This window comes from Hyposmocoma kahamanoa, unplaced genomic scaffold (genome assembly GCF_003589595.1).
Source record: "Hyposmocoma kahamanoa isolate Upper Pololo Valley unplaced genomic scaffold, ASM358959v1 100021, whole genome shotgun sequence".
Classification (NCBI taxonomy): Eukaryota; Metazoa; Arthropoda; class Insecta; order Lepidoptera; family Cosmopterigidae; genus Hyposmocoma; species Hyposmocoma kahamanoa.
Genome location: NW_020653200.1, coordinates 14756259 through 14780542, shown reverse-complemented (window position 1 = coordinate 14780542; position 24284 = coordinate 14756259). Strand labels below are relative to the sequence as shown.

The 24284-nt window shown below is 38.3% G+C and overlaps 2 protein-coding genes, 1 long non-coding RNA gene and 1 pseudogene across 6 annotated transcripts in view; 1 reads left to right on the top strand and 3 right to left on the bottom strand.

Annotated features, from left to right (window-relative positions):
* Positions 1 to 2722: 2722 nt before the first annotated feature.
* On the bottom strand, positions 2723 to 3814 carry LOC113225592 (annotated as a pseudogene).
* LOC113226104 (tissue factor pathway inhibitor-like) lies at positions 2723 to 9344 on the bottom strand. Its single transcript, XM_026458627.1, has 5 exons — positions 9315 to 9344; positions 6704 to 7037; positions 6039 to 6230; positions 5872 to 5959; positions 2723 to 4798 (listed from the first exon to the last, which is right to left on the bottom strand). Exons 1-5 carry the CDS (start codon positions 9342 to 9344, stop codon positions 4651 to 4653), a joined length of 792 nt encoding a protein of 263 aa, XP_026314412.1. The 3' UTR covers positions 2723 to 4650.
* A 9154-nt stretch (positions 9345 to 18498) lies between these two features.
* LOC113240238 (SPARC-related modular calcium-binding protein 2) overlaps positions 18499 to 24284 on the top strand; it is a 26267-nt gene continuing 20481 nt past the window's right edge. Inside the window, exons 1-3 of the mRNA XM_026477522.1 lie at positions 18499 to 18904; positions 20362 to 20542; positions 21417 to 21629. Of these exons, the coding sequence (XP_026333307.1) occupies positions 18824 to 18904; positions 20362 to 20542; positions 21417 to 21629 (475 nt within the window). The 5' untranslated portion in view covers positions 18499 to 18823. The remainder of the gene's footprint in view (positions 18905 to 20361; positions 20543 to 21416; positions 21630 to 24284) is intronic.
* LOC113225877 lies at positions 19337 to 23252 on the bottom strand. Of its 4 annotated transcripts, XR_003310054.1 has the most exons (5): positions 23201 to 23238; positions 22318 to 22393; positions 21380 to 21597; positions 20467 to 20558; positions 19337 to 19643 (listed from the first exon to the last, which is right to left on the bottom strand). It is a non-coding gene; the product is annotated as an uncharacterized LOC113225877 (long non-coding RNA). The 4 variants fall into 4 exon arrangements; XR_003310055.1 differs by lacking the exon at positions 22318 to 22393 and having other exon boundaries at positions 21380 to 21626; positions 23201 to 23252; XR_003310057.1 differs by lacking the exon at positions 22318 to 22393 and having other exon boundaries at positions 23201 to 23248.

Below are 24284 nucleotides of genomic sequence, written 5' to 3'. Positions count from 1 at the left end.
TAAGAACCCTCACTAATCATAATCATTCAGCCATACGACGCCCACTGCTGGACATAGGCCTCCCCCAATGATCTCCACAACTATCGGTGATGCGCTGCTCGCATCCCTCAGCTTCCCGCGACCTTTACCAGATCGTCGGTCCACCAGGCCTACCCACTGAGCGTCGTCCGGTGCGCAGTCTCCATTGAAGAACCTTGCCGCCCTAATGGCTATCGGTTCTCCTAGCTATGTTCCCCGCGGACTGCCACTTCAGCTAAGCAATTCTTCGAGCTATGTCGCTTACCTTACTTCTCTACCTGATTTCCTCATTTCTGATTCTACCACGTAGGGAAATACCGAGCATTGCTCTCTCCGTTGCCCGCTGAGTGACTTTGAGCCTTCGTATGAGGCCTATAGTGAGGGACCACGTTTCTAATCCACATATGGCAACTGTCACTGGCAACACTCACTGGTCAAATACTTTCGTTTTGAGACACTGAGGTAATTTGGACGCGAAGATTTTTTGTAGTTTCCCGAACGCTGCCCATCCGAACTGGATTCGACGAGAGATCTTTTTCTCAAAGTTGGACTTACCTAACTGGACTGTCTGTATACGTAATGGTCAACAACTTCGAGTGTAGTGCTCCCAATTTTAATTGGAGCGGGTAAAACATGGCCATTCGACATGATTTTCATCTTAAGACCCACTCTTTGGGAAACTCTACTGAGATCTTCGAGCATTGTGTTCAGGTCTCCCAAGGTCTCAGCCATAAGAACTATATCATCGGCAAATCGAAGGTGTGTTAGATACTTGCTGTTGATGTTGATGCCAAGTCCTTTCCAGTCCAGAAGCATGAAAATATCCTCCAACGCAGCAGTGAACAGTTTCGGAGATATCACATCTTCCTGTCTGACGCGTCGTTGCAGTTGGATAGGATTAGAGCTCTGATCCTGTAATCGGTCTGACACAGTGGCGTTTTTGTATAAGTACTTGAACACCTCGATATACCTATAGTCTACTAGGTCCTTAACAAACAACTGACCCAATACCTAGAAGATCACTCCATAATTAATGTATGGGTTTCGTCCGAAACAATCAACGGGTGACCTTCTAGCGTACTTATCGCATATTTGGGGTGAGGCTATAGACAAACGTGGCGAGTCGTTGGCTGTTAGCCTCGATATAGCCAAAGCGTTCGATCGGGTCTGGCACAAAGCTCTTCTCTCCAAGCTCCCGGCGTACGGTTTGCCAGCCCAGTTATGCAGCTGGATTACCGATTTCCTTCGTGAGCGGAGAATTCGCGTCGTTTCTGACGGCAGCATTTCGAGGTTCGTGAATGTGAACGCCGGCGTACCGCAGGGATCCGTCCTATCTCCCACGCTTTTCCTACTGCATATCAATGATATGCTTCCACTTGGGAATATTCATTGTTATGCAGATGATAGCACTGTTCATGGGGGATATCACGGATTCCCCGCAGCTGGGCGCGCCGATACTGACAGAGAGCGATCTAATCTTGTCGGTGAGCTCAATAGGATATTGGACCTCATCTCTGCATGGGGATCTAGAAATCTTGTTGAGTTCAACGCCAAGAAAACACAGGTTTGCGCGTTAACAACAAAATTGTCGCCGTTCCTTCCCATGCCTTCTCTGATGAGCACAGCACTCTCACCTCAGAGCAGTTTTACCTTGCTCGGTATGGAAATCTGCTGTGATTTGAATCCAAGGAGCTACATCGAATCTGTGATCAAAACAGCCTCACGGAACCTCGGAGTCCTGAACAAGGTGCGACGTTTTTTCACGCCGGACCAGTTATGCCTGCTGTACAAAACACAGGTCCGGTCTTGCGTTGAGTATTGTTCGCACTTGTGGGACGGCTCCGCCAAGTACCTACTCGATGCCTTGGATAAATTACAGCGTCGTGCTACTCGAATTATAGGCGACGAAGAGGTCTCATCACGCCTTGAACCTCTGCAACTGCGTAGAGATGTTGCATCGCTTAGCGCTTTTTACCGCATGTACCATGGTGAGTGCTCTGAAGAGCTGTTCAACCTCATCCCCCCTTCCCCGCTCCTGCTCAGAAGCACGCGTGCTGGCCTTCGTAGTCACCGTTTCACTACCTGCCGCATTCCATCGCGTACTAAAAGGTTTGGTGGCTCCTTTCTCTGCCGCACGGTTGACAAATGGAACTCCCTTCCGGCACATGTCTTCCCTCCCTCTTATGATATGGGGTCCTTCAAACGAGGCGTGAAGAGGCATATTGTAGGCAGGCAGGGTGGAGGTGGCTAGTGCAGTGAGCTTTCATCGCTGCACTAGGTTCTTTCGCGTTTGGATACCACTTTCCACTTAACATCAGGTGGAGTGGAGTCATTTGCCTGTCAAGTATAAAAAAAAAAAAAAAGCACCTTTGGAGAGACTGCAGCACCGCCCAGGTCTCAATCGAATCAAAGGCCTTCTCATAGTCCAAAAAAGCTAAGCAAAGTGGCCAGTTATACTCCTCGGTCTTCTGTATAACCTGCGGCAGAGTATGGATGTGGTCTATGGTACTAAAACCCTTTCGGAAACCGGTTTGTTTGGGAGGTTGGAAGTCATCAAACCTGGTAGCGAGACGATTCGTGATAACTCTCGAAAACAACTCATAGATATGGCTCAGAAGCGAGATTGGTCGATAGTTCTTCAAGATGCAAGAGTGTTTTATCACCTTTTTTGAAGAACAGGACGACCTTGCTTCTGCCCCATACCTTCGGCATTTGACCTTCGACGATGACAGAATTGAAAAGCTTCTGGAGGGAGGACTTTAAGTATCGGCTTGCCGCCCTCACTCTCCTCAGTTCTGTAGTGATTCCATCATCGCCCGCAGCTTTGTTGTTCTCTGTTGTCGGGGAAATCTTCGGTATAATGTCCAGTAAGCTTGGTTCTGGGGTCTTCGGCCTCGCTTTGAACAGGTGTTTTCCTGGAGTATAGCTGTCGATAGCACTCTCTATCTCCCTCAGGATTTCAGGCTTAGATGAAATGATGCTACCGTCATCAGTTTTCAGCTTCGCCAGTTGGCTTTGCCCAATACACAGATCTCTCGCGAACACCTTGGATCTTTTGTTTCGCTCAATGGCCTCTTTAATAGACTCTGTATTAAATTGGCGAATGTCGCTAATCAAAAACTTATATATCTGCCTCTTTAGCCACCTGTAGTGATTTACATCCTCTGAGTTCTGTAGCCTCATTTCACATCTCTGTTCCATGAGTTGGAGTGTTTAGGCGAAGAGTTTCTTCATTCTGAAACGGTGGGTTTTGAAAAACTTGAACCCAACCGTACGGACAGTATCCACCACCATGTTGTTCAGATCGTTCACATCTATACTGCTTTCGAGGGCTTCGAAGCGGTTTTGAAGTTCGAGTTGAAAGCTCTCGGTGTTTTGGAGTTGTGCAGCTATTGGTCGGAGCGTAGACTTTATCAGTCGACATCTTTCAAGCTTGATATTGATATTCAATGTGTCTCGTACCAACCGGTGATCACATCCTGTTTTAACAGTGTTGATCACAGAGACATCATTAAATATATGCTTTTTTGTCGACAGTCAATCTCATTTTTTACTTTACCGTCCGGACTCATCCAGGTCTATTTTCAAGTTGGAGATTTCCTGAAAAAGGTGTTCATCATATAGAGGTTCTCCTCTTCCATAAAAACGATCATCATCCAGCCTCTGGGGTTCCGTTGCCCAACTCCAAATTGATCCACTCTCAGCTCATCACCGCAACGCTTTCTCAACTTCGCATTGAAGCCCCAACCGTGTAGTGGGTTTTGTAGCTATGCATGGCTTTTAAGATCTCCTCCATTTCGTCATCTCGGTGTGTCGAGGTCGGAGCATAAACCTAAATGATATTCAACGAATATCATTTTGATATTCTGAGTATCAGGTATGCCATCCTGGTTAACACACTTCCGATGAAAATCACGTTGTTAACAAGGGACTTGTGGACGATAAACCCGACATCGCCAAGGGACTGGTGGTCGCCCAACCGGAGTTAAGAATTATCGAGTCCTCCCCTCTCTTCGAACTTCAGATAGCCCAATGATACCCCAGCGTAGCTTACTAATAGCTTCTTCCAATTCTGTGAGCTTTGCGGTCCTCAATGTGCGCGTGTTGTTGGCTGCCAGGTCAAGTCGTCGTCGTTGATGTCGAAGAATCCCCGAGTCTCCCCGGAGATTCTTCGCATGCCATGCCCTGTTTCCAAAGCCGCTACCGTGAGTAGGAAGAGCACGACTGCCAGGGACTAGGGGCTAATTCTTTGGCGTGTGTACCATAGGAGGGGGTTTTACCATAATCGCCATGCTTGCCAGGCGGGTTGGCGATCGCAGTTCTGGCTAAGATGGGTAAAAGACGCTGCTGCCCGTCTTCTTCTGGCAATTTTCGTGTCACCTTTTACGACACCCACAGGATGAGAGGGGGTTGGTGCTATTCTAGGCCAGCACCACACAGCTAACTCACTATTAAGCAACGATTGCATAAAATACTATTATTTTACCTAATCAAAAATACTTCTTAGTACTTCATTGCGTAGCGTCTTTGGAAGGAAATATTATTTTCTACAATGTAGAGCTTCAGCTGCGTTTCCTACGACGACAAGGTAACTATAACGACAACGACTTTGAACAAGGTAACTATAAATACTTAGTCTATAGGAAAGCAAGTTGTCCCTTTGTCCCCTATATATATAGTGATGTTGGGTTTATTAACACACGTGCCGAAACACTCATCGTAGCTTTGGAAGTTATTCTGGTTGCCACCGCAACCCGAGTACAGACGTCGTTTACAAACCCTGAAAATAACCAAGTTGTAAAACACGAAAAGACAGAATTGGATTGTCTATTTTCGTTTCAGGATAATTGTAATCAGTAACGAACCACTCATAAAATGTATCCTAAAAGACTAATGTCTTAGAATTTAACAAAATGTAAAGGAGGTTTCACTGGCAGTGGCGTTCTGTGCCTGTTACGAAGGTACCACCAACCTGTTTCTACCGCTAAACAGCAGCGATTACGCATTGAAGTATAAAGATATATAATTGCTATCGCAATCACAGGCTCAAAATCTTATGTCTAATGGTAGTTTTCCACCACCGAGGCGTGAGGAGACGAGGCGTGACGGCCTATTTTCACCAAAAACTGCCATTAATAGCTAAGAATCACGTCGATATCTCGCGCGAGCTCGCGGTGTAAGTGTGGATAGTTAAGATTCAGTGATGTTCAGTTCAACATGTCCCGTAAATTATTATTATTAAATATGTTAACGAAAGAAGAAGCAGATGAAACCATCTTTTTTTTAAATATCAAATTGTACCGGGTCAAGAGCACGTCAAGCTTTACACTTAAGACTTAAATCCAACTCTATGCCGCTTACGATAAGAACGGTCCAAAGTACAAAATGTCAAGCTTGATGTGCTGTTGACTATACGTACCCCACAATCTCGCGATTGGTATAGATAGCCATCGCGTATTTCCATTGCAGAGTACAATATTTCAACAAATATTTCAATTCTCGCCTCGTCCATCCTCGTCAATCCGGACCATTTAAGATTGCACTTAAGATGCGCTATTAGAGAATTGAAATATTGCCATACAAATTTCAATCCTAGTCTCGCCTCGCCGGTGGAAAGCACTTTCTGTGCTTAAAAATTCTTTAATAATCAATCCAGTCAATCCAATGGGCTAGGAGAGAATTGAAATTTTGTCATACAAATTTCAATCCTCATCTCGCCTCGTCGCGCCTCGCCTCGCCGGTGGAAAACCACCTTAACGAGTGTTTATAAACAAAGGTATTTATTTTCCATTCCACGTGTGCCGAAAGACTGTATGCCTGTTTGAATATAACAAAAATATGAGGAAAACTCACCTTGTGTATCTATCCCAGTACCATCGATAGTAATGCCCAAAGCATGTCCCAAAATCAAATGGCAGATTGCAGAAGTAGGGCATTTTGTCTGAAATATGATTCTATATTATTTTAATTTGACATTATTCGTAATAATTTTTCGCAGACTCCTTACAACCTTTGCTCACCCTTGCTTAAAGAAGAATTCAAGAAACAGTACCCCATGCAATTTTTGTTATTTTCGAATTTGTTACCATTGCCTTGACAACCGCCCCAGAAGAAGCGAAAACATTTATTTAAACGAGCATCGTAGTACCATTGTATAATATCGGCGCGGCAAGGTCCAGTATCTGGTCGCAGGAAACAAGACTTGTGCCGAGCTGGAAAACAAATCAACCAGGACAGTCACTAACGGTTAGGTATATAGATTACTTGTAAAAAGAGAATTAGTTTACATCTGTGAAAGTGTGATGAGTGCACTATTTTGTTTTTTATGAAATATGCATTCTCGCTGTAGTAATCAGTTCTGTAATCTTACATTAAAAAGATAGTCACAATAAAAATGCGCAATCAACGGCGTCCTCCTAAACGTGTAGTTTGTCCAGAAGTTTCATTCCCTGAATCTGCGTCTTCCAGAATCTGCATCTTCCAGAATCTGCATCTTCCAGAATCTGCATCTTCCAGAATCTGCCATTCACCGAAAGAAACATCGTTGTGTAACAGAATAATTTCCAGGCAATACTGCAGTTCACGTGCAATTCAGATGTTTAAGACTCATGTACTCAGAAAGTTGTTTATAGCTCTACGGATATGTTTATAGGTCTGATGAATAAAAAAAGAAAAGCAATTTTACCTCGAAGAGTGTTATTTACGTCAACACAATATTTTCTAGTAAAACGGTTCTTATTTTGTGTGACAAAACTTTTCTCTGTATATTTAATAGTTTTCAATGGCTTCCTAGTTTTTTCAATTTTGTTGCCATTAATTTTCCCAGCTCTGAATCGAATAGTACGTTGATTCTTCCGTGTTTTTCTTTCGCCAGTTCCAATATTTTTATTACGAACAGTTGAAAGGTGTTTTCTATCTCTTTTATCTCCCCAGCGATTGAAATCTTCATAGTTTTCTGTTGAGTATTTTTCTATAAAGTCGTCATTATAATCAATTGCATCTTTGGAATCCTTGTAGTCCTGTGCATCATATCCGTTTACTTTTATCTCATTAGCTTTCTCACATTTTATAAAAATTCTTAAAATTATTGCTATTAATGATACTACCAGCCAAAGAGTTGGTATATGCCATTTAGTCATATTAGTTTTTATAAAAAATCGGTATGGTGAACTATAGTGAACTTTTGCAGTAATAATATATTATAATATACAACATAAAATACAACATAAAATACAACATAAAATACAACATAAAATACAACATTAAAATTGTTTCACAAGTCCACCAAAGGAAAAGTAATGTATGTATGTATAATATAATCAAAACTTTACTACATGTACAACTTTCCACTTTAAATAACTTGAAACATACCTGTTTAGAATTTATTTTAATTGTGTAAAAATATTATTGTATCTGTATTATTGTATAACCGAGATTATGTCATTGCTATGTGCGTTAATAAAAAAACATTTACTATTTGTTTAAACTATTTCTTTCTTTCTAATGGTTCAAACGCAGAGGCTAATATAATGCGACATGCTCTCTGCATAATAACAAATATGACGATCGCCTCGCCCCGGTACCTCACAAGATAACGTCTCATAGATCCGTCTATGTCAAGGGTCTGCTCCCACCGCGTTTTCTGGCGTACCTTCTCAAGGATTTTATACTTCGCGGAGGAAAAAGCGAAAAAACCATAATACAAACTTTAAAACTCGAGTTAAAATTTAACTTTTTATTAACTTTTAGATTCATTACATTTTTTTATTTTATTTCCATGTTTACTAATAAAAAAACATTTTTGACGTATAAGGTAATTAATCTTTGAGAAGGCAGACTGCAGATATCGGAAATTTATGTACAAACGCAAAATAGGCGCTTAGACGTCAAGTTGCGGACACCAGCCTGTCATACCATATCACACCAACAGGAGAAAAATGAAGTTCACGCACCTTTCTTCCGTGAAATATAGTATCAGACATACAGGTTTGAACGCGACTTTCAAATATAAATTTAAAAAATATTTTTTAGTAAATTTCTAATATAATGTGAATGAAATATGATTTTTTCTGAAATGTGATAAAAAATCTATTACTTGCTGTTGTATTGTTGTATAAATATTAGTGAGTACCTATTTTTAATAACTACAAAGATTGGAACTATAAATTATTTACATATATTTGTTAACTGTAGGATAGAAAAAGAGATCTGCGGGCAGCTGGTTGTGAAATCTATTCTGCAAAAACTTATTATAGTTTAATACAGAGACCTTGATTAAAAAGAGGCATTGTACAAACATGTGCATCTGAAAAGCTAAAATATAGTAGAATTGATCTGAAAAATCATTTCGGAAAGATATAATATATTACTTTTTATATTCACTGCCTCCTTGGTCGAACGGTTACCATGCCGGACTGCCACGCAGAGGTCCCAGGTTCGATCCCCGGGCCGGGACAAATATTTGTATGGCCAACATTTATTTCTCTCGTGACTTTGGGTGTAATTTGTGGTTGTCTATGTGTGTGTCCATGGCACCCGCGACACAAGGTTTCCCTAGTACGGGGCTATGTTGAGTGTGTGCGGTATTTATTTATTTATTATTCTTTGCGGGCATTAATGCAAGTGATCGTGTTTGAATAATTGTGCGTTTAGAACGCGATATATCAAACTTAGCCTAATATATTGAATGTTTGAGATTTTGTGAGTAGATGGATTAACGTCTGTCTTCTGTGAATTATTAATACAAAGTCTCTATTTATGAATTTCACAGTGCCTTGATATTGTACTGTAAATATATTGATTTTGTTAATTTTGTGACTACTCGCATTTTTCCAATTGACGATTTACAGCTTGTAAGACTATAGATTCTACTACAATTTTATCTAATGTCATTTTATCTATATAAAATAATAATTATATCTAATGTCATATCTTCCTTTTGTAAAATCTTCCTTCTCAACTCATCTGAACACTTTACACTTTTACACTTCTTTATTTCCTGAAGCTCCTGATCGCCGAAATGAAGAAGGCCGGCTTTCTTCTTTTTGTTGTTTTCGATGATTGCAGCTAAGACTCAAGTGCTCCTTTCCAGCGTTCCCATCTTGCTACCAATAAAGTTAGATCTCACACTCGAAATTAGCAAATGTTAACCATGGGCAGGAAGTCATTATAGCTATATACCTATGTGTGAAACAATATCACAAATAGGTAGACCAAGAGCCAGCGTCGTCGACACTGCTACCATGCTAAGCACACAAAGTCTCCACGTCATGGACGTGCTTTCGCCCGCATCTTACCTTTCTCCACGTCCAATCTAATCCTGTCATGTTCTCTCGTGTCATGGACAACATTGCCAACTGATACTGATCTGTACCATGTTATCATACTGATTGTCCTCGACGAAGATCCCTACGTCACGGACTATGTTCTTGTGCTTAATATGTCATGTCACCACGTCTGGACAATAAGTATTTTAACTATTAGGAAAGTACTTACAATATAGTAAATAGGATATTTTGCTTCATGGAAACATTATTTTACGTTGGAAAGTAAGTAATTACACTGAGAAAAATCCAAAAAAAACCTGTTTATAATTCCGATACAAAGCATCATTACAAGGATTAATTCCTCCAAATATTTCTTAAATATTCAGGTGTGAGTGAAAATCTACAAAATATTTGGAGGCACATCACGGTAATGCAGGTCAAAGTTATGAATTAATTTGTTCGTATTGCGAGACTGTAATCACAGAACTTTTTTTATAAATTATACGAATTCAGTAATTTAAATGAATGAATGAATGAATAAAATATTATTTTCACCTCACTAGCTTGGAAAGGCTTTTTTCTCATTAGAAACCACGTGCAAAAGCATTTTTGGACGCTACCGTGGAAAAGGTTTTTAAAATTCGAACTTGACGATGGACTGTGGTGAACCTAACGTTTTTTTCAATGAAAAAAAAAAGATAATGACACGTTCAACTACGCAATTTGTCGTACATTACTTATATAAGTAGCATAAATCCCTAGGTATATTTTATTCTTATTATTGTTGACATTAAATTGACAATGATAACTAATTGTGTTTATTTTAATTTAATTATTTTAATTTGTCGAAGAACTAAAATAATTTTAATAATCACTTAACCACACAAAAACACGAGCACAAGCAAGAATAAAAAAATATGAGGTGCAAATTCATCCGAAGGTAAACTTTTTCTTTTGATTAAAAAAACTGATGTTTTACAGTTCAACTGATTTTCTTTCATCTGCCAGTTTCCTCGTTATACTGAGGTGAAATGTTATGTGTTTCGGTCGGCAGCAACGTTGTTTTGCGTCTCGTGCCTTCAAGCCCTCGCTACTCTCCTGATTCAATCTTAACTTCCTTCGCTTGCTCAGGTTTCAATACAAGCGCTCGCGTCAAACAACAACTTTGTAGCCTTTCATAACAAATAACTATTATGGCAATAAGTTAAAGTGCAATAGGCGGCCTTATTGCTTTGTAGCAATTCCTTCCAGGAAACCTAAGGACACAAATTTAGGATATGCAAAAGGGTTGCAACCAGTGATCTTAATAATTGACCAACCAAAGAACAAAAGATGGAGGTACGAGAGGACATGTTTACATACTAAACATGTCCTCTCGTACCTCCTCCTCCTCGTGTGTCAGAGGAGCGAAAGGGACGGTAGAGCATAGAAGAGAGGAAAGTAAAGTGATCTTTAAGGAAAGGTGAAAAAGGAAAAATAAAATAGAGTAAAAATGGGAAATGATGTTAAGATCTCTACGTCCGTGGATGGGTAGTCATTTAAGTAGTGCGCGAAATTGGCAGACGGCCAAATTTACGAAGTCCGAAAATGACCCTTACATACATACTTCCAAGCCGTACCAATTTATTGAGTAGGGTGACTGACAAATCTGGATAGGGAATGTTTGCATAGTCCAGTATTTGATAGAGAAGCACTTTTCCAGAGTAATTTTTGTTTAAATCGGCAAAAAGTTATTAAACTTTCTCATTGATCAATTCCTTCACACACCTACACACCTTCCAGATTTTAAAAATTACCGCCAAACCATATCGCGACTGGATGAGTTGATTGATTCCATATTTTCGAAGTGTCCCAACACTTTTTATCCCTTCAGACGTAATTTTATCATGTAAAGTTGCTAAAATAAACAAAGGTTTTTAACGCATTAACTCCAACAGAGATGATCAATGGTTTGTGAATTTCAATTACCGTATGTTAATTGGTAACGTAAGTATGTAAAATAATTATGGTTTTGTGATGTTTAAAAAATATGATTTGAAGGACGCTGCTCCCAATTTACATCGTCTTATCTTACTTATAACTTGTCATTCTAATCAAGATAAATTTTACGGAGTATCCCAACTAGCACATAAGCCGCTTAAATGATTTACGTGTAACCTAAACGTTGTATATTAGCTCTTTAAGGGATTAGCGTATTCAAAAGTAATTAAACAGGCAAGTCGTACAATAACCGTGCAACGGTAAAATTAACCTTAAGAGAGATAGAAAGACTAGTCATAGATCTATTGAATGGGCATTTGATGTAAAGCACAGTTATAAATGCCTTTATAACACCTTGAGGCCTCGTAGAAGGCTTTTGAAGTTAGAAGTGTTTGAATGGAGTTATTAGTTTCGTTTAAAATGATTTAGGTGGTATGTAGTATGTTTATAAAGCTTTGAGCTGTTAAATATATTTTACTACAGCCCTTGAAACGCTGAATCTACAGCAGAGAAATATATTTGAGAATTCTACAGCAACTTTTCGGTACCAAGCTTGATAAGGTGAGACAAACTTACACAGCCAAAAGCCTAAAAAATCCGTTCCGTAATTTGCGAAGTGGTTTCGCAATATAAGGACCATTCTCATTTCTGCAACTTTATTTTGTGCATATGTATTAAAAAACGATATACTTGTATTACTTAGTCAATTCCTATTTAAAATTAATCAAGGTAGTATAAACTACCTATTACTATACTATTAATATGGTTTTTATTTATATTTACACAATGTAAATATTTATTTATATCATCATTAAGAAAGTGACGAAAATGTCACTTCCATGTCGTGTGCAAAGTCCATTTACAATTATACAAATTAAAATTAAATATATTTATCTGTAATAAATAAACTAATCTATATTATTTTACTATAATAAGGAGAATAAATTTTCTAAAAAAACTAAATAATTACAACATAAATAAAGCATAATTAATTATTTAATCGATTCAAAATATTTCATAACGTTTGTGCATGAAAAAATGTTCACCTCCATGCATAAACTTATTGAAAGCAGCCATAATTTATTGAATCAGTCAACAGAGTTTATGAATAATTACAGACAACAAACAAAATGCCATCTTGAAAGTTTTTGACTGTTTGCGACTTCTGGGATAATAGTTTTGGCGCACTGACCTTTAAAGTACGATTTATCAAAAATTAGCCAGCTATTTTGGTTACTTTTGGGGATTACGTATCATATTATTTTATTCAATTAAGATCTATCAGATATCGTAAAATTATGAGCTATTATAGCTGTCATCTAGGCATTTCATCGTATTTTATAAATCGAAATTGAGGTCACGAAAAAGCGGTATTTAAGTTTAAAATCTCTCCTCCATGTACGTCACCCACGTGGATTACGGCTATCCATGGAGGTGACACAATTTCCATGGATGTAACAATATAATAATGGACGCTCTTTATTAACTTAAATAATAATAACGCACACACTCAACATAGCCCCGCATTAGGGAAACCCTGAGTGGCGGGTGCCATGGATACGCACATAGACAACCACAAATTACACCCTTACTCACGAGATAAATAAATGTAGGCCATACAAATACTTCTCCCGGCTCGAGAATCGAATCTAGGACCTCTGCATGGCAGTCCAGCATGGTAACCGTTCGGCCACAGAGGCAATTAATATAATATCAACGTAATTAATTTAATTTACATATACTTTAGTAGATAATTATGGCACCCACGAAAAAATGTTAGAAAGAGATAGATGTAAGAAAAAGAAATGCGAGAGGAACAGTCGGGAAAAAAATATAAAAGTGGGGTCAAGAGCACGTCAACCTTGACACTTAAGATTTAAATCCAACTCTATGCCGCTTAAGATAAGAACGGTCCAAAGTACAAAGTGTCAAGCTTAACGTGCTCTTGACTGTACGTTACAGAAAGCAAAAATGAGAAAAGAATAAGTATTATCTTTGATCAAATGTCAGAAAGAAAACAGAGAAAGGAATGGCGTAAGAGGCTTAAAATTCGCAGAGATAATAAAACATGCAGGGAAAGGCTTTTAATCTGCCTGCGTGATGATTCACCGCCTTCAAGCGACATCGAAAATCAACCGATTAACGGATTGCGCATCTTTCTTCTATTTCAAACATCTGTTTCTGTCCCAAGCATACGATCTTGTTCTATTTCAAGATCTCTTTCATCATCCAGATACTCATCTCCATCACTATTGGTAAATTACTTGCTTAAGAGACTTGATTCACAAAGTGACAGAAGGTATTACAACATACCCAAAGAGGATTGGATTGAAGACTGCTAAAAGTATTCGCCACCACCCTTATTGAAATAGTGGTGAAATTAGTCGAATAGAATTGAGACGTTTCCGTTCCAAAAAAATCATCCTTAAACTTTTTTACTAACACCACTTAGACCAGAGGCGTCCCCTGACAGGACGGGACGGCAGTCGATCCTTCAGCAACCCTATATGCAAGCACACACTCACGGCAATTATGTCGCGGCATCCTTAAATATGCCACGGTGTACTTAGACATGCCGGGGCACCTTTAGGTGTGTTGAAGCATACCGTCGCTACATCGTCGCGTGACATGTATTGAATGCTATAGTTGCATGGCGTCAAGCTAATGGTGACCAAAGGCGACGCGGAGCATGCGTCCTGAAACCTATCGACGCATCCTTAAGGCTGCCGATGCATTCATAATACTGCCAATCCACAAGGCTGCCGAGGATCCATAAGGCTGCCGAGGCATATCTAAAACTGGCAAGGCCTCTCTAAGGTTGCCGAGGCATCCATAAGGCTGCTGAGGCATTCCGGAGGTTGCCTAGGCATTCCGGAGGTTGAAGGCTCGGCGTGTATAATCATATCGCATTATCACTAAAATTGCAACTATGAAGTCATACTCTTAAGGTACATTACTATACGTCACCTAAAAATCCCTTGCCGTCCCGTCCTGTCAGGGGCACTGGGACTAACTTTATTACTTAGAGGACTTTCGTTTATAATTACAACGGCTTAATTTTGATAAAGTAATAACATCTTGCTTATCTGGTGAAAATGAAGAGGCTCACTTTTTTATTAGGTCAAATGACAACAAAAAACTTCAGTAAAAAGTGACCTTATAGTACTTAATTAGTGTTTTGTAAATTACATTTTATTTAAATTGTTAAACTATTTTTCATGATATAAAGCTGAATATTTCATCATTATTTTACAATGGATAATGATAGACTAACAAGGCCATTGCCTTTTGTACTCCAAGAGTGAAAATTAGATAATATGAAAATGTCCCAAAATCTTAACTTATTTTGCATTTTCATAAAAAGTAAAAATTTTGTATTGACCACTTTCATTCTAAAAGTGCGAAGTGTTAAGTAAATAATATTGATTATAAAAAACTATTATTAGACATACTGGTACCCATGTGACCTGATATTAAAAACTGAATAGAAGACTGTTAGAGTTCCAAAAAAAAATTGAATATACCTAATACTTTAAAAAGCCCAAAATTTTATCAATATCTAAGAGATTACGTAAGTAAAGATAATTAAGTAAAAAATACGTTTTATTTTACAGTAAACCATACATACTTCATTAAAATTAATCTAATATGTCATTACCATAGACTTGAATCACTTCCGTGGTGGCGTGTTTTCTTTTTTCCTGTTTTTCATGAAAACTACAGTGATACTTAATAGCTAGGTTCTTAAGTGAAACATATTGTAGGATATGGTACCTTTCATTTGAGACTACTTTGAAACACATAAAAAAACATTGTTATTTTTCTATTATTTTAAGTCCGTTTTTGAGAATGGCCCATAATAAAATATCAATACTCTGCCTTAAAACCTTGGGATCTTAAAAGAAGATACTAACTGCTGGAGTACTTCTAAAAACGTTAAAACAGCGCGTTAATACCACAATTGTAAAACCGAAAGGTCTACAATGGTGAATACTAGCGGCTTAAATCGGTAGAACGGTGTTAGTAAACTATGAAGGCTGTTGTAAACGAGACGCCATTACGGTTTTTAATAAAACCAATTTTTTAGGTTATTTATATATTTTTTAATATTTTAAATATGTATAAAAACCAAATTCACTTCACTCTTTCTCACCCATGACCCTAAAGAAACTTCCAACAAACCTAAAATGTCTTATTTAAACTAAATTCAAACTTCACACATTCTAATGAAATGTATATTTTATACAAGAAACTGCATATATAGAAGACGTGTAAAGTTTTAGCTAAAATGTATGTGTACATATATTTACAATAAACTGGTACTCGCACTTTTATTTTGCATGTATTAAAAGGGAATCTTATTTTATCAAACTGTTGTCATTTTTTATTTGCTATCGTATTCTCCGTCACCTCACTTTCCAGTTAGCAAGGTGACGGTCTTTGTGAACAATTAAATGTGTATTGTTTATTTCCCCAAAATATCGCTGCTGTATATCTGTATAACTGCTGTACTAGTGCTCTAATTCAGAAATACAGTCGCGTCTAAATAGGATGTGAGCTCTGTAGTCGCGCTACAAGAACTTATTTAAGATACTTAGGCGAATATTACCGCTGGTATAGTACCTTGTACTACTTAGGCGCGCATTAACCGCTAGCATAGCACATTTGTATTACTTAGGCGCATATTTACGACCATTGTAGGACTCATAGCGTATAAATCGGTGCCCATTTTGGGGGTACAACGGCGCTGTAGCCGCTTTAACATCTACTGTAGTTATTAATGCACAAGCGCAAAGTTTTACCACTTTCGTCAAAATACATTCCTATTCTTACTTCGATATATAAGTCACAATAAAAAACACTCCACGGAAATATACTAAGGAAGCCAACATCCAGTTCATCATCGAAGGAACAATATCGATATTTTCAAACACTAGCTTATTTACGGCAAGATCACACTTTTCTTGTACCTGAGAGAGACTGGTTGTATTCTTGCTAGAGTTGCCTAATTATGTAGCGTGCTTAGTTATATAACAGACGGAATTAAAAAATACGTTAGTAATTAAGCATTTTATTTGTGTGTGATGCCTCGTTCTCCGCAAAAGTGGCTGCCGAATTTTTTTGGCTAAAAATTAAAATCATGAATCATGATTTTTCTATAAGTAATTTGAGTTTTTAAGAAATGGCACTAAATATCAATATCAAGAAACTAAATAAACAAGTAACCAGTCGTGTTAAGATTTGACGTTGTTACTATAACCGTCTCTAATAGCTGTGTGAATAAGTTACGGATCAAAGAGGGAGGAGAGCTGACGGACAAGTTTAAGGTAATTATCGGTGTTAAGCAAGTGGGTGCATTGTTACCTTAACTGCTGTTTAACTTAGCACTCGAACACGAGATAAGGAAAGTGGAAATACTGGACGACAACAGCGTTACTGTCGTGGAGTAAGCGTGGCTCGGAAGGACGAAGGCTGGACGATTGTTGTCTCAAGATCAGCAAAGATAAAACAGAATAGGTACCTGCAATGCGGAGATATAAGAAAATCTTAGAAAAAACTTGATTGTAGACGATGTCTCCTGTAGAGTCGTGGAGAAATTCACATACCTGGGCTGCGTGATAAATAACACTAACTGCAGGGAAGAGGAAATTGAATCTCACATTCAGGTAGCTTTAAGATGTGCAGCAACTCTCCACAGAGTATACATGTGTCCAAGATTATGCGCCGGAAAACTAATATCCGTGTCTATAAAACTGTCACAAGACCAATCTTAATGCATATTATTAATATTATCGGAAAAGTCAAGTCTGCAAGCCTCCGTTGGCTTATACCTACATGTCGAAAGGATGCCAGCTCATAGGGCGGTGAAAAGGGTATACATGAGACGTCCTAGTGGTTCATGTCCGGTTGGTCCAAATACCGATAGACGGACGAAGTAAAGAAAGACCTCCGCGCCCTGCACGCAGTGAATTAGGAGGAGATTGCACAAAACAGGACGCTCTAGCGCCAATTCGTATTAGAGCCCAAGACCCACTTCTGGTTGCTGAGCGAGTGGAATGAGTAAGTAAGTATACCATTTCTAAATTAAACGCTATTTTACATTAGATACTTAGTTAATACTTATCGTTACTTAGACGTGATAACGCCCTGTTAGCAGAGTTTGAAGAGCAAATTGGGCTTGTAGAATTTAAAGAAGAATTTCTTGACAATTAGTTAGGTACAATAAATGTTTTTCTGCAAAGGCGAAAATACAATTTTTTATAATATCAAGTGATGAGACGAACAAGTCGTGCGCCTGATGTTAAGCTACAGGCCTGTCCATAACAGTTACAGTGCACTCAGAGCTTTAAGTTGCAAAGATCTGAGGGACACTACCACTGCGTCTGTCACCCTAAGACATAAGTTGGCAAGTCCCAGGCCTGTAATTTCACCAGCACCCTTCAAAACCGGAACACTGTAATGCTAACATTACTACTTGGCGCCAGAAATAGGTAAGGTGGCAGTACTACCCCAGACGAACTCTTTCACAAGGAGCTCTAGATGCTCGCTCGCTTGGCGTCATAATACTTGCAGATACTGTTTGTATATCTACGTATATACTTACGTCCAAATTTATTTCGAGATTATGTTTGTCGGTGAATTTGTTACTTTTATTGTGTGTATATAATAGACTAAAATGTATTGCGTAATTACAATTTGACCTGTTCTTAAAGTAGTTTGCTTTTAGTTATTGCTTGCTTCACAGAACGATATATTATGTCCATCTTTACGTATACGTTACGGATACGTTTTATGTAAGTCACCATACACTTCAATGCATTTATTTCTATAGAAATTCGCACTTCCTACATTGCAAAGACAAGCTGACCGGTTTTAGAGACTGGAAAAACGCCCAAGATGGACAAAACAAAAGTGAAGCATTGTTCACCTTTATTAACGCGTGGTAGGTAGATTTAGACATCTGATTGGTTGGTAATTTTTTATTCCATACGTACATGAACTGATTTAGTTTCTGAACGGCGCATAGAGGAAATGATCGAGACGCTTAGATTGAATTAGCATAAGATTGTTTTTCTACATTATCACCAGTGTTTGAGAATGATCAACACCGGTTTTAGCGCTAATGGCGCATCATTATTCGATGAGTGGCGGGCGAACGAGGCGAATAAGCTAAGCGGTGGGCGGGGTGCGTGTGCGCTTTTTGCTCGTGGCAAGGCGACCGGGCCGGCCGGCGCACCGGGATCTATCCTTATTGTATTTTATTCTGTTCATAACTCTCGCTCCCGACGTACGTCCCGGCCGCGCATCCATTTGTGTCAAGTCTTCCTAAAGCCATCACAAGTTTTTTTCATACATCGATGAACTATATTGTAATCCATCGATGTCCATGGGCATAATGTAAATATGATAGCAAATAAATGTTTTGTATCTCTTGTTACTATTGACCCATGTTTTGTTTTATTTTGTGAACGGTTATAAAGTTTATGACTTTAAATAATAAACACAGCCAATATAAACTCAACTAACTTATTAAAAACGAATACTCTTGGTTCAACATTATGTATATCAATTTCGTAGTGTTTCATATACTTATTCTCAACGTTGTCTATCGTGTCGCTGGTGCAGTATCAGACTTAAAGGTAAGTACCTTTCTGTACTAATTAATTACTCTGTAACCACCTCATCTTCACAAAAGAGGTTTATTACACGCGCTACCAACGTAGTTACAGTATTTCTTCTCTAATTTTCGTTGTAATTAAGAATGCATTTAATTGTAGCCATGACTACTTTGAAGTTTTATATATCAAAACTTCTTTTTACGCATTTTTATCCAGTGATTCCACTGTACGTACCTATTCTTCCCTCAAACAATGTCTTGTTATTTTGGGAATGATATTAAACATCAATTTTTGTTCTTTTAAGTATATAGGCTACTTACTAGCGAAAGCAAATAATTTGAAAATCTTCATAATCGGCTTTATATAGGGTGTAGTATTCAAAAATGCATGGTCACTAAACGGTCACAGTCAATAACTAATTTAATGGTTTTGAACGTCGTATTGAAATGCGCTGATTTTCCCTCGCGCTCACAATTGAACGATTGTACTGTTTTTTTTTTCATTGCTATGGAATCAACCCATAATTTTGGATCCTTGGATTAATACACAAAGTTTGTATACTTTCAACAGTTATATTTTTGTATCAGTCTATGTGCAAAATAGGTTTTTTTTAATAAAAATAAACACGTAGGAGTGCCGGTAAAATGACCGCGACGCATAATGTGACCTGTGGATATCGCACCATTGTCCTCGTCTCTGTTCGTTATTAGAATCCAAGTTATGTGGGCTTATTGTGGTCCTATTCGTTGTTAACTTCTATCTAAAGAGTGAATTTACGAGTATTACACATTGATTATATATAGTTGTTATACAAATGTAGGTAAGTGTCTTATACTTTAAGGGTAAAAATATAACTACATTTTGTGTCGATTTTCTCTAATTGACAATTGACAAACAAAGACATCAACGAAACCGCGTGGCGTCGTCGTGGCGTTATCAAAAGAGGAATTTTTTTTTTGCAAACATTATTTCCTCTCAGACATTATATGTTATACTTTTTATATAAATTCGTTACACTAGGCAAACATAGGGGATATTCCAAAAACTGCTAAATAAACAAAGCATATAAATTTTACAAAAATAATTTAAAACTCTTGTGAATACCTACTCACCGTAGTAGTCGCGAACTGAATTTAAATTATCATTATGGAGGTGAGGACAATCGAAATCCTTTACCAAGGAATAACAGTCAACCTAATACGCTCACAAAACTGAGGACACGAATCTTACTTGTGTAAGTATTTGTTATGTATGTTGCATTCCTATAGTGAGACGCGATTGGATTTATAAGAGAAAAAGATTTTTTCTTTAGGACTCACTATGTTTGACTTGACATCACAAAAAACTTACTACATTTTGAAAAACTGGCGATATATACTTGTCGTTTTATTAATATAGTTCTCTCCTTAGAAGGTACCCACGTCTGTGGATCGTATATGATTGGTACGTATAATCAATTTTGCCTTCGTTGCGCACAGGGAAACGTTGAAAGTAGCGAAACGTGCTTAGCTCGAGTGGCGTCCTGTGAGCAGAATGCAGGCAGCGCCAAGAAAACAGTATGCGGTACCGACAGTCGCACCTACCCTTCACGTTGTGACCTCATGAAGGCCCAGTGCTCGGCGAAAGCTGTTGCTCTGGCCCACAGGGGTCCTTGTGCTGGTAAGCTTTCCAAATTCTGAATTAGACAACAACATCAAATACGTTGCTGTGATACCAAAGTAAGTAACTAAAGCACTTGTGTTATGGAAATCGGAAACAACGATGGTACCACAAACACCCAGACCCGAGACAATATAGAAAAGTTAGTTTCTACACTGACCCGGCCGGGGATCGAACCCATGACCTCTGGATGGCGACACCATGAAAACCGGTGTGCAAGCCACTCGACGACTGAGGCCGTCAAACCGTGAATTAATGGATGATCATTCATTGTACTGAAAGAAACACTCTTAAAACGTTTGAACTAAAATTTTAATGAATTGAATAAGATGGTCACCCCCACTAAATGCGCACCAACGATCTGCGCAAGATCTAATCAATTGATGCTAGCAGCCTAAACCTTTGCGTTACGCATTCTCAAGGTGTATCTTACACAATTGCATTTCGGATTCTACTGATAAAAGGTTCATCATGTCAGGGCATGATGTAGCTCGGAGCATCTAACTTACAAAATACATATACTCTTCAATATTATTGCCAAGGTAATCATGCCAAGGAAACACAAATAACAAATAAGTATACAGTTGCCCCTTGTCCTGTAAGAAGAAAAGTTTCTTTGTGTGATGACCTTGCTGGATGTACAACGCCTGGACGTGTCGTAAATTCAATGTGTGAGGCGTTTGTTACTGAGACTCAATCACTAAAGGCTTTACATATAGTTGCCATAAGAATTGGTGACTTTTTAAGTATGTGAAATGCTCCATTATAAAATGGGTACAACATACCTAGGTAGATACGTATAACGAAAATCGTAAATAGTTACAGGGCTGTACTCACGGTCATTATAAAAGACAAGGAACATATTTGCGTACAGAGAGTCAATCTTCGTGCCTCATTGCATTGCGTTACGCATTGAACACGCGCAACGCTGGGCGTCGAGCGGCGTTCGTGCCACGGTGCCGCGCTGACGGCACCTATGCGCCCGTACAGTGCGCACCCTCCGCCGGCTGTTGGTGTGTCAACCCCGACGGCAAAACCTATCCTGACACAACCTTCTGGAATGGTAGACCCGACTGTACTAGGACTGGTAAGAGAATAAGGTTAAAATTATCTTCTCATATCATATGTATATACTCAAGTACCACGTCTGAATGTGCCCAACGAGACTACATATTTAATTTTTAGATTTTAAGATGATGATCAGGGCTCTAAATTCCAGGAGACTATTATTATTACCGAATCAGGTTAGGTAGCTTTCTCTCTGAATATACAACACATTCGAACATACAAGCAGCCCTTCTGATGAGATGTAAGTATTGTTTACTTTATATACACGATACGATCTTTGAAACTAAAATTGTTTAAGCGTGTGTCGATACGTTGACTATAATGCTGTTGATAACTACTTCTAAACTTTTGTATTGCCGCTAGCCCCTTCTTTCCACATTGAGGTAAAAGTCAACTTATGGTTGATGTTAACGCGCTCTATGTTTAGTTTTGCTTTCAAAGAATGATGTGTAATGTTTGGTTTGAGCAGTAATAATAAACCACAACCGTTTTATATCTATTTATCAAACCGGTGCGAGGCGCCATGTTTTTGCGTGTAGCGTCTTTCAGTTGAAAAATATATTTGCCAAACATCTGCGAAATTATACATAACATCAACAAGGATTACGTAGGTATCTAATCGTGTAGTAGTAGAAAGTAGACTTCTCCAGAAAATTGAATTTGTTACACATTGTGTTTACGTATTTGAGTTTAGATACTTCACTCACCACTGGCAAAAGCGTTCAATTTCTTGTATCCTTTTAAGTGCGCTCGGATAACATTATCTGCATTTCAATATTGCTTCTAAAAATAATTTGTGGTTTAATGTTTCATACCTGATTTCAGCAAAAACGGAAAACAAATAGAAAAACTTGTCTGTTACTTCTGCAGATTCATAATTACTTAGGTAGAATTCGAATTGTGACATTATAATAATATGAATTGCATTGTCGACGCGGCTTCCCATAGCCCGTGACCCGTTTCGCGGCCAGGGCCGCGCGTTTCGCGCAATCTCGCCTTAGGAAGAGGGCCGCCCGAGCGCGCTCGTGCTCGCCCGTGGCCGCATGTTCCGATCCGCCTCTGGTCGGTAAGGGCGCGACACGCGAAAACGCGGGGTCTAACTATCTATACGTACTCGAATAAGCGCCGCCAAGCGCGTAGTTTTCGGCCCGAGGCATCGATTATATGTGTAATCGATTGGCCGAGGCATCGAGTATATGTGTAATCGATGACCCGAGGCCGCCCGTACTCGTCCGTTTCGCGAGCTCGCCGTGCATAGCGTTAAAATCACGGGACGCACCCTAGCGTAGCTCAAAAGTTGTAAAAGTGAATTGTAAAAATTCGAAATTATTTCGATGTCAATACTTACCAGTGTTAGTCTCCTTCATGTTATACAATTAGAAATACAACTCAAAAAACATCTGAACTACTTCTAAATAAAATTTTTCTTGTGTATAATTACAAAGATCAAAAGCTTTTTATCAAATAGAACGTCCGACAGTTTACGGGTTTATACCATAAAATAAACGTGCGACTTACGTTTGGCAATAATATTTATTCATTTGTATAGACGGATCTTGTTTTCCACGTGTCAATAGCGCAGGTACTTACCCAAGTATTAAATAGGAAAATAAAAGAGGCCAGGGGCCCGTTAGGCGGAAGGCAGCAATCCTGCTTGTTTACTAGACAGGTGCTTATTGAATTATTCGACATTGAAACGACGTCTCTTTTGCATCCAGTACGTATTTATTCTGAAATTTTGTAGAGGTAAGTACACTAATAGATTAAGCTGTTCAAACTGTAACCTTTTAAATTTCAAATTGTGTCTAAAGTGAGATACAATTTTCAAGAAAGAATTTTTAAACATTGTGCTTTACATGCGAACCACCGTAAAAAGTTATTTTTTGTATTGATTATGAATTGTAGTTTAATATTTAGGTACCTACCTACCTACCTATTATGCAAATGTGCATAAAGTGATACGTGTATCAAGATATGTGTATCAAAGCGACATTAAATTCGATTTTCACGGAAATTATTTAATAAAAATCATTCAATATTATACTGCGTTTACGACTCGTAATCATATAGAATTACAATAAATATGCCATAAAAAAAATCAATTTAATTTTTTTATCGTGACCATACTTTACTTACAATCGGTATAGTACTAGGTATGCCACAATGATTTTATTGTTAAAGCGGAGTAGAATATTGCATACATGTTTTTATTTCCTTTTCATTTTTTTTCTTTTATTTTAATTATAAGGAAAACAGATACCAACACTTCGCGCATTCGTGAAAATAATCCCAACTTCTTTTTTCCATCAAACCTAAATTCAGTACAATTAATGGTGTATAAGTATAAAAAAATATGTATTTTATATCACCAAGTAAATTAAACTAACATCGTAACATTAATCCGTATTTATGAACAAAGATAAGTCAACTTAAGCATAAAAAAGTTCTCAAGTGCGACTTAAATCAATGTTTGGTATTTATGAACGATATTTATGTCTCAGCACAATCTTAACTCGGTCTCAAGATCGAGTTAAATCGCACTTGTATAAAACCAGTCTTTAGCTGTCTTAAGTCTGGCTTGGAAATATTTTAACATTTTTATCACTACTTTGTTATTTGCGTTTTCGCTTGAGTTGCTCTGTATAAAACCAGTCTTAAGCTGTCTTAAGTCTGA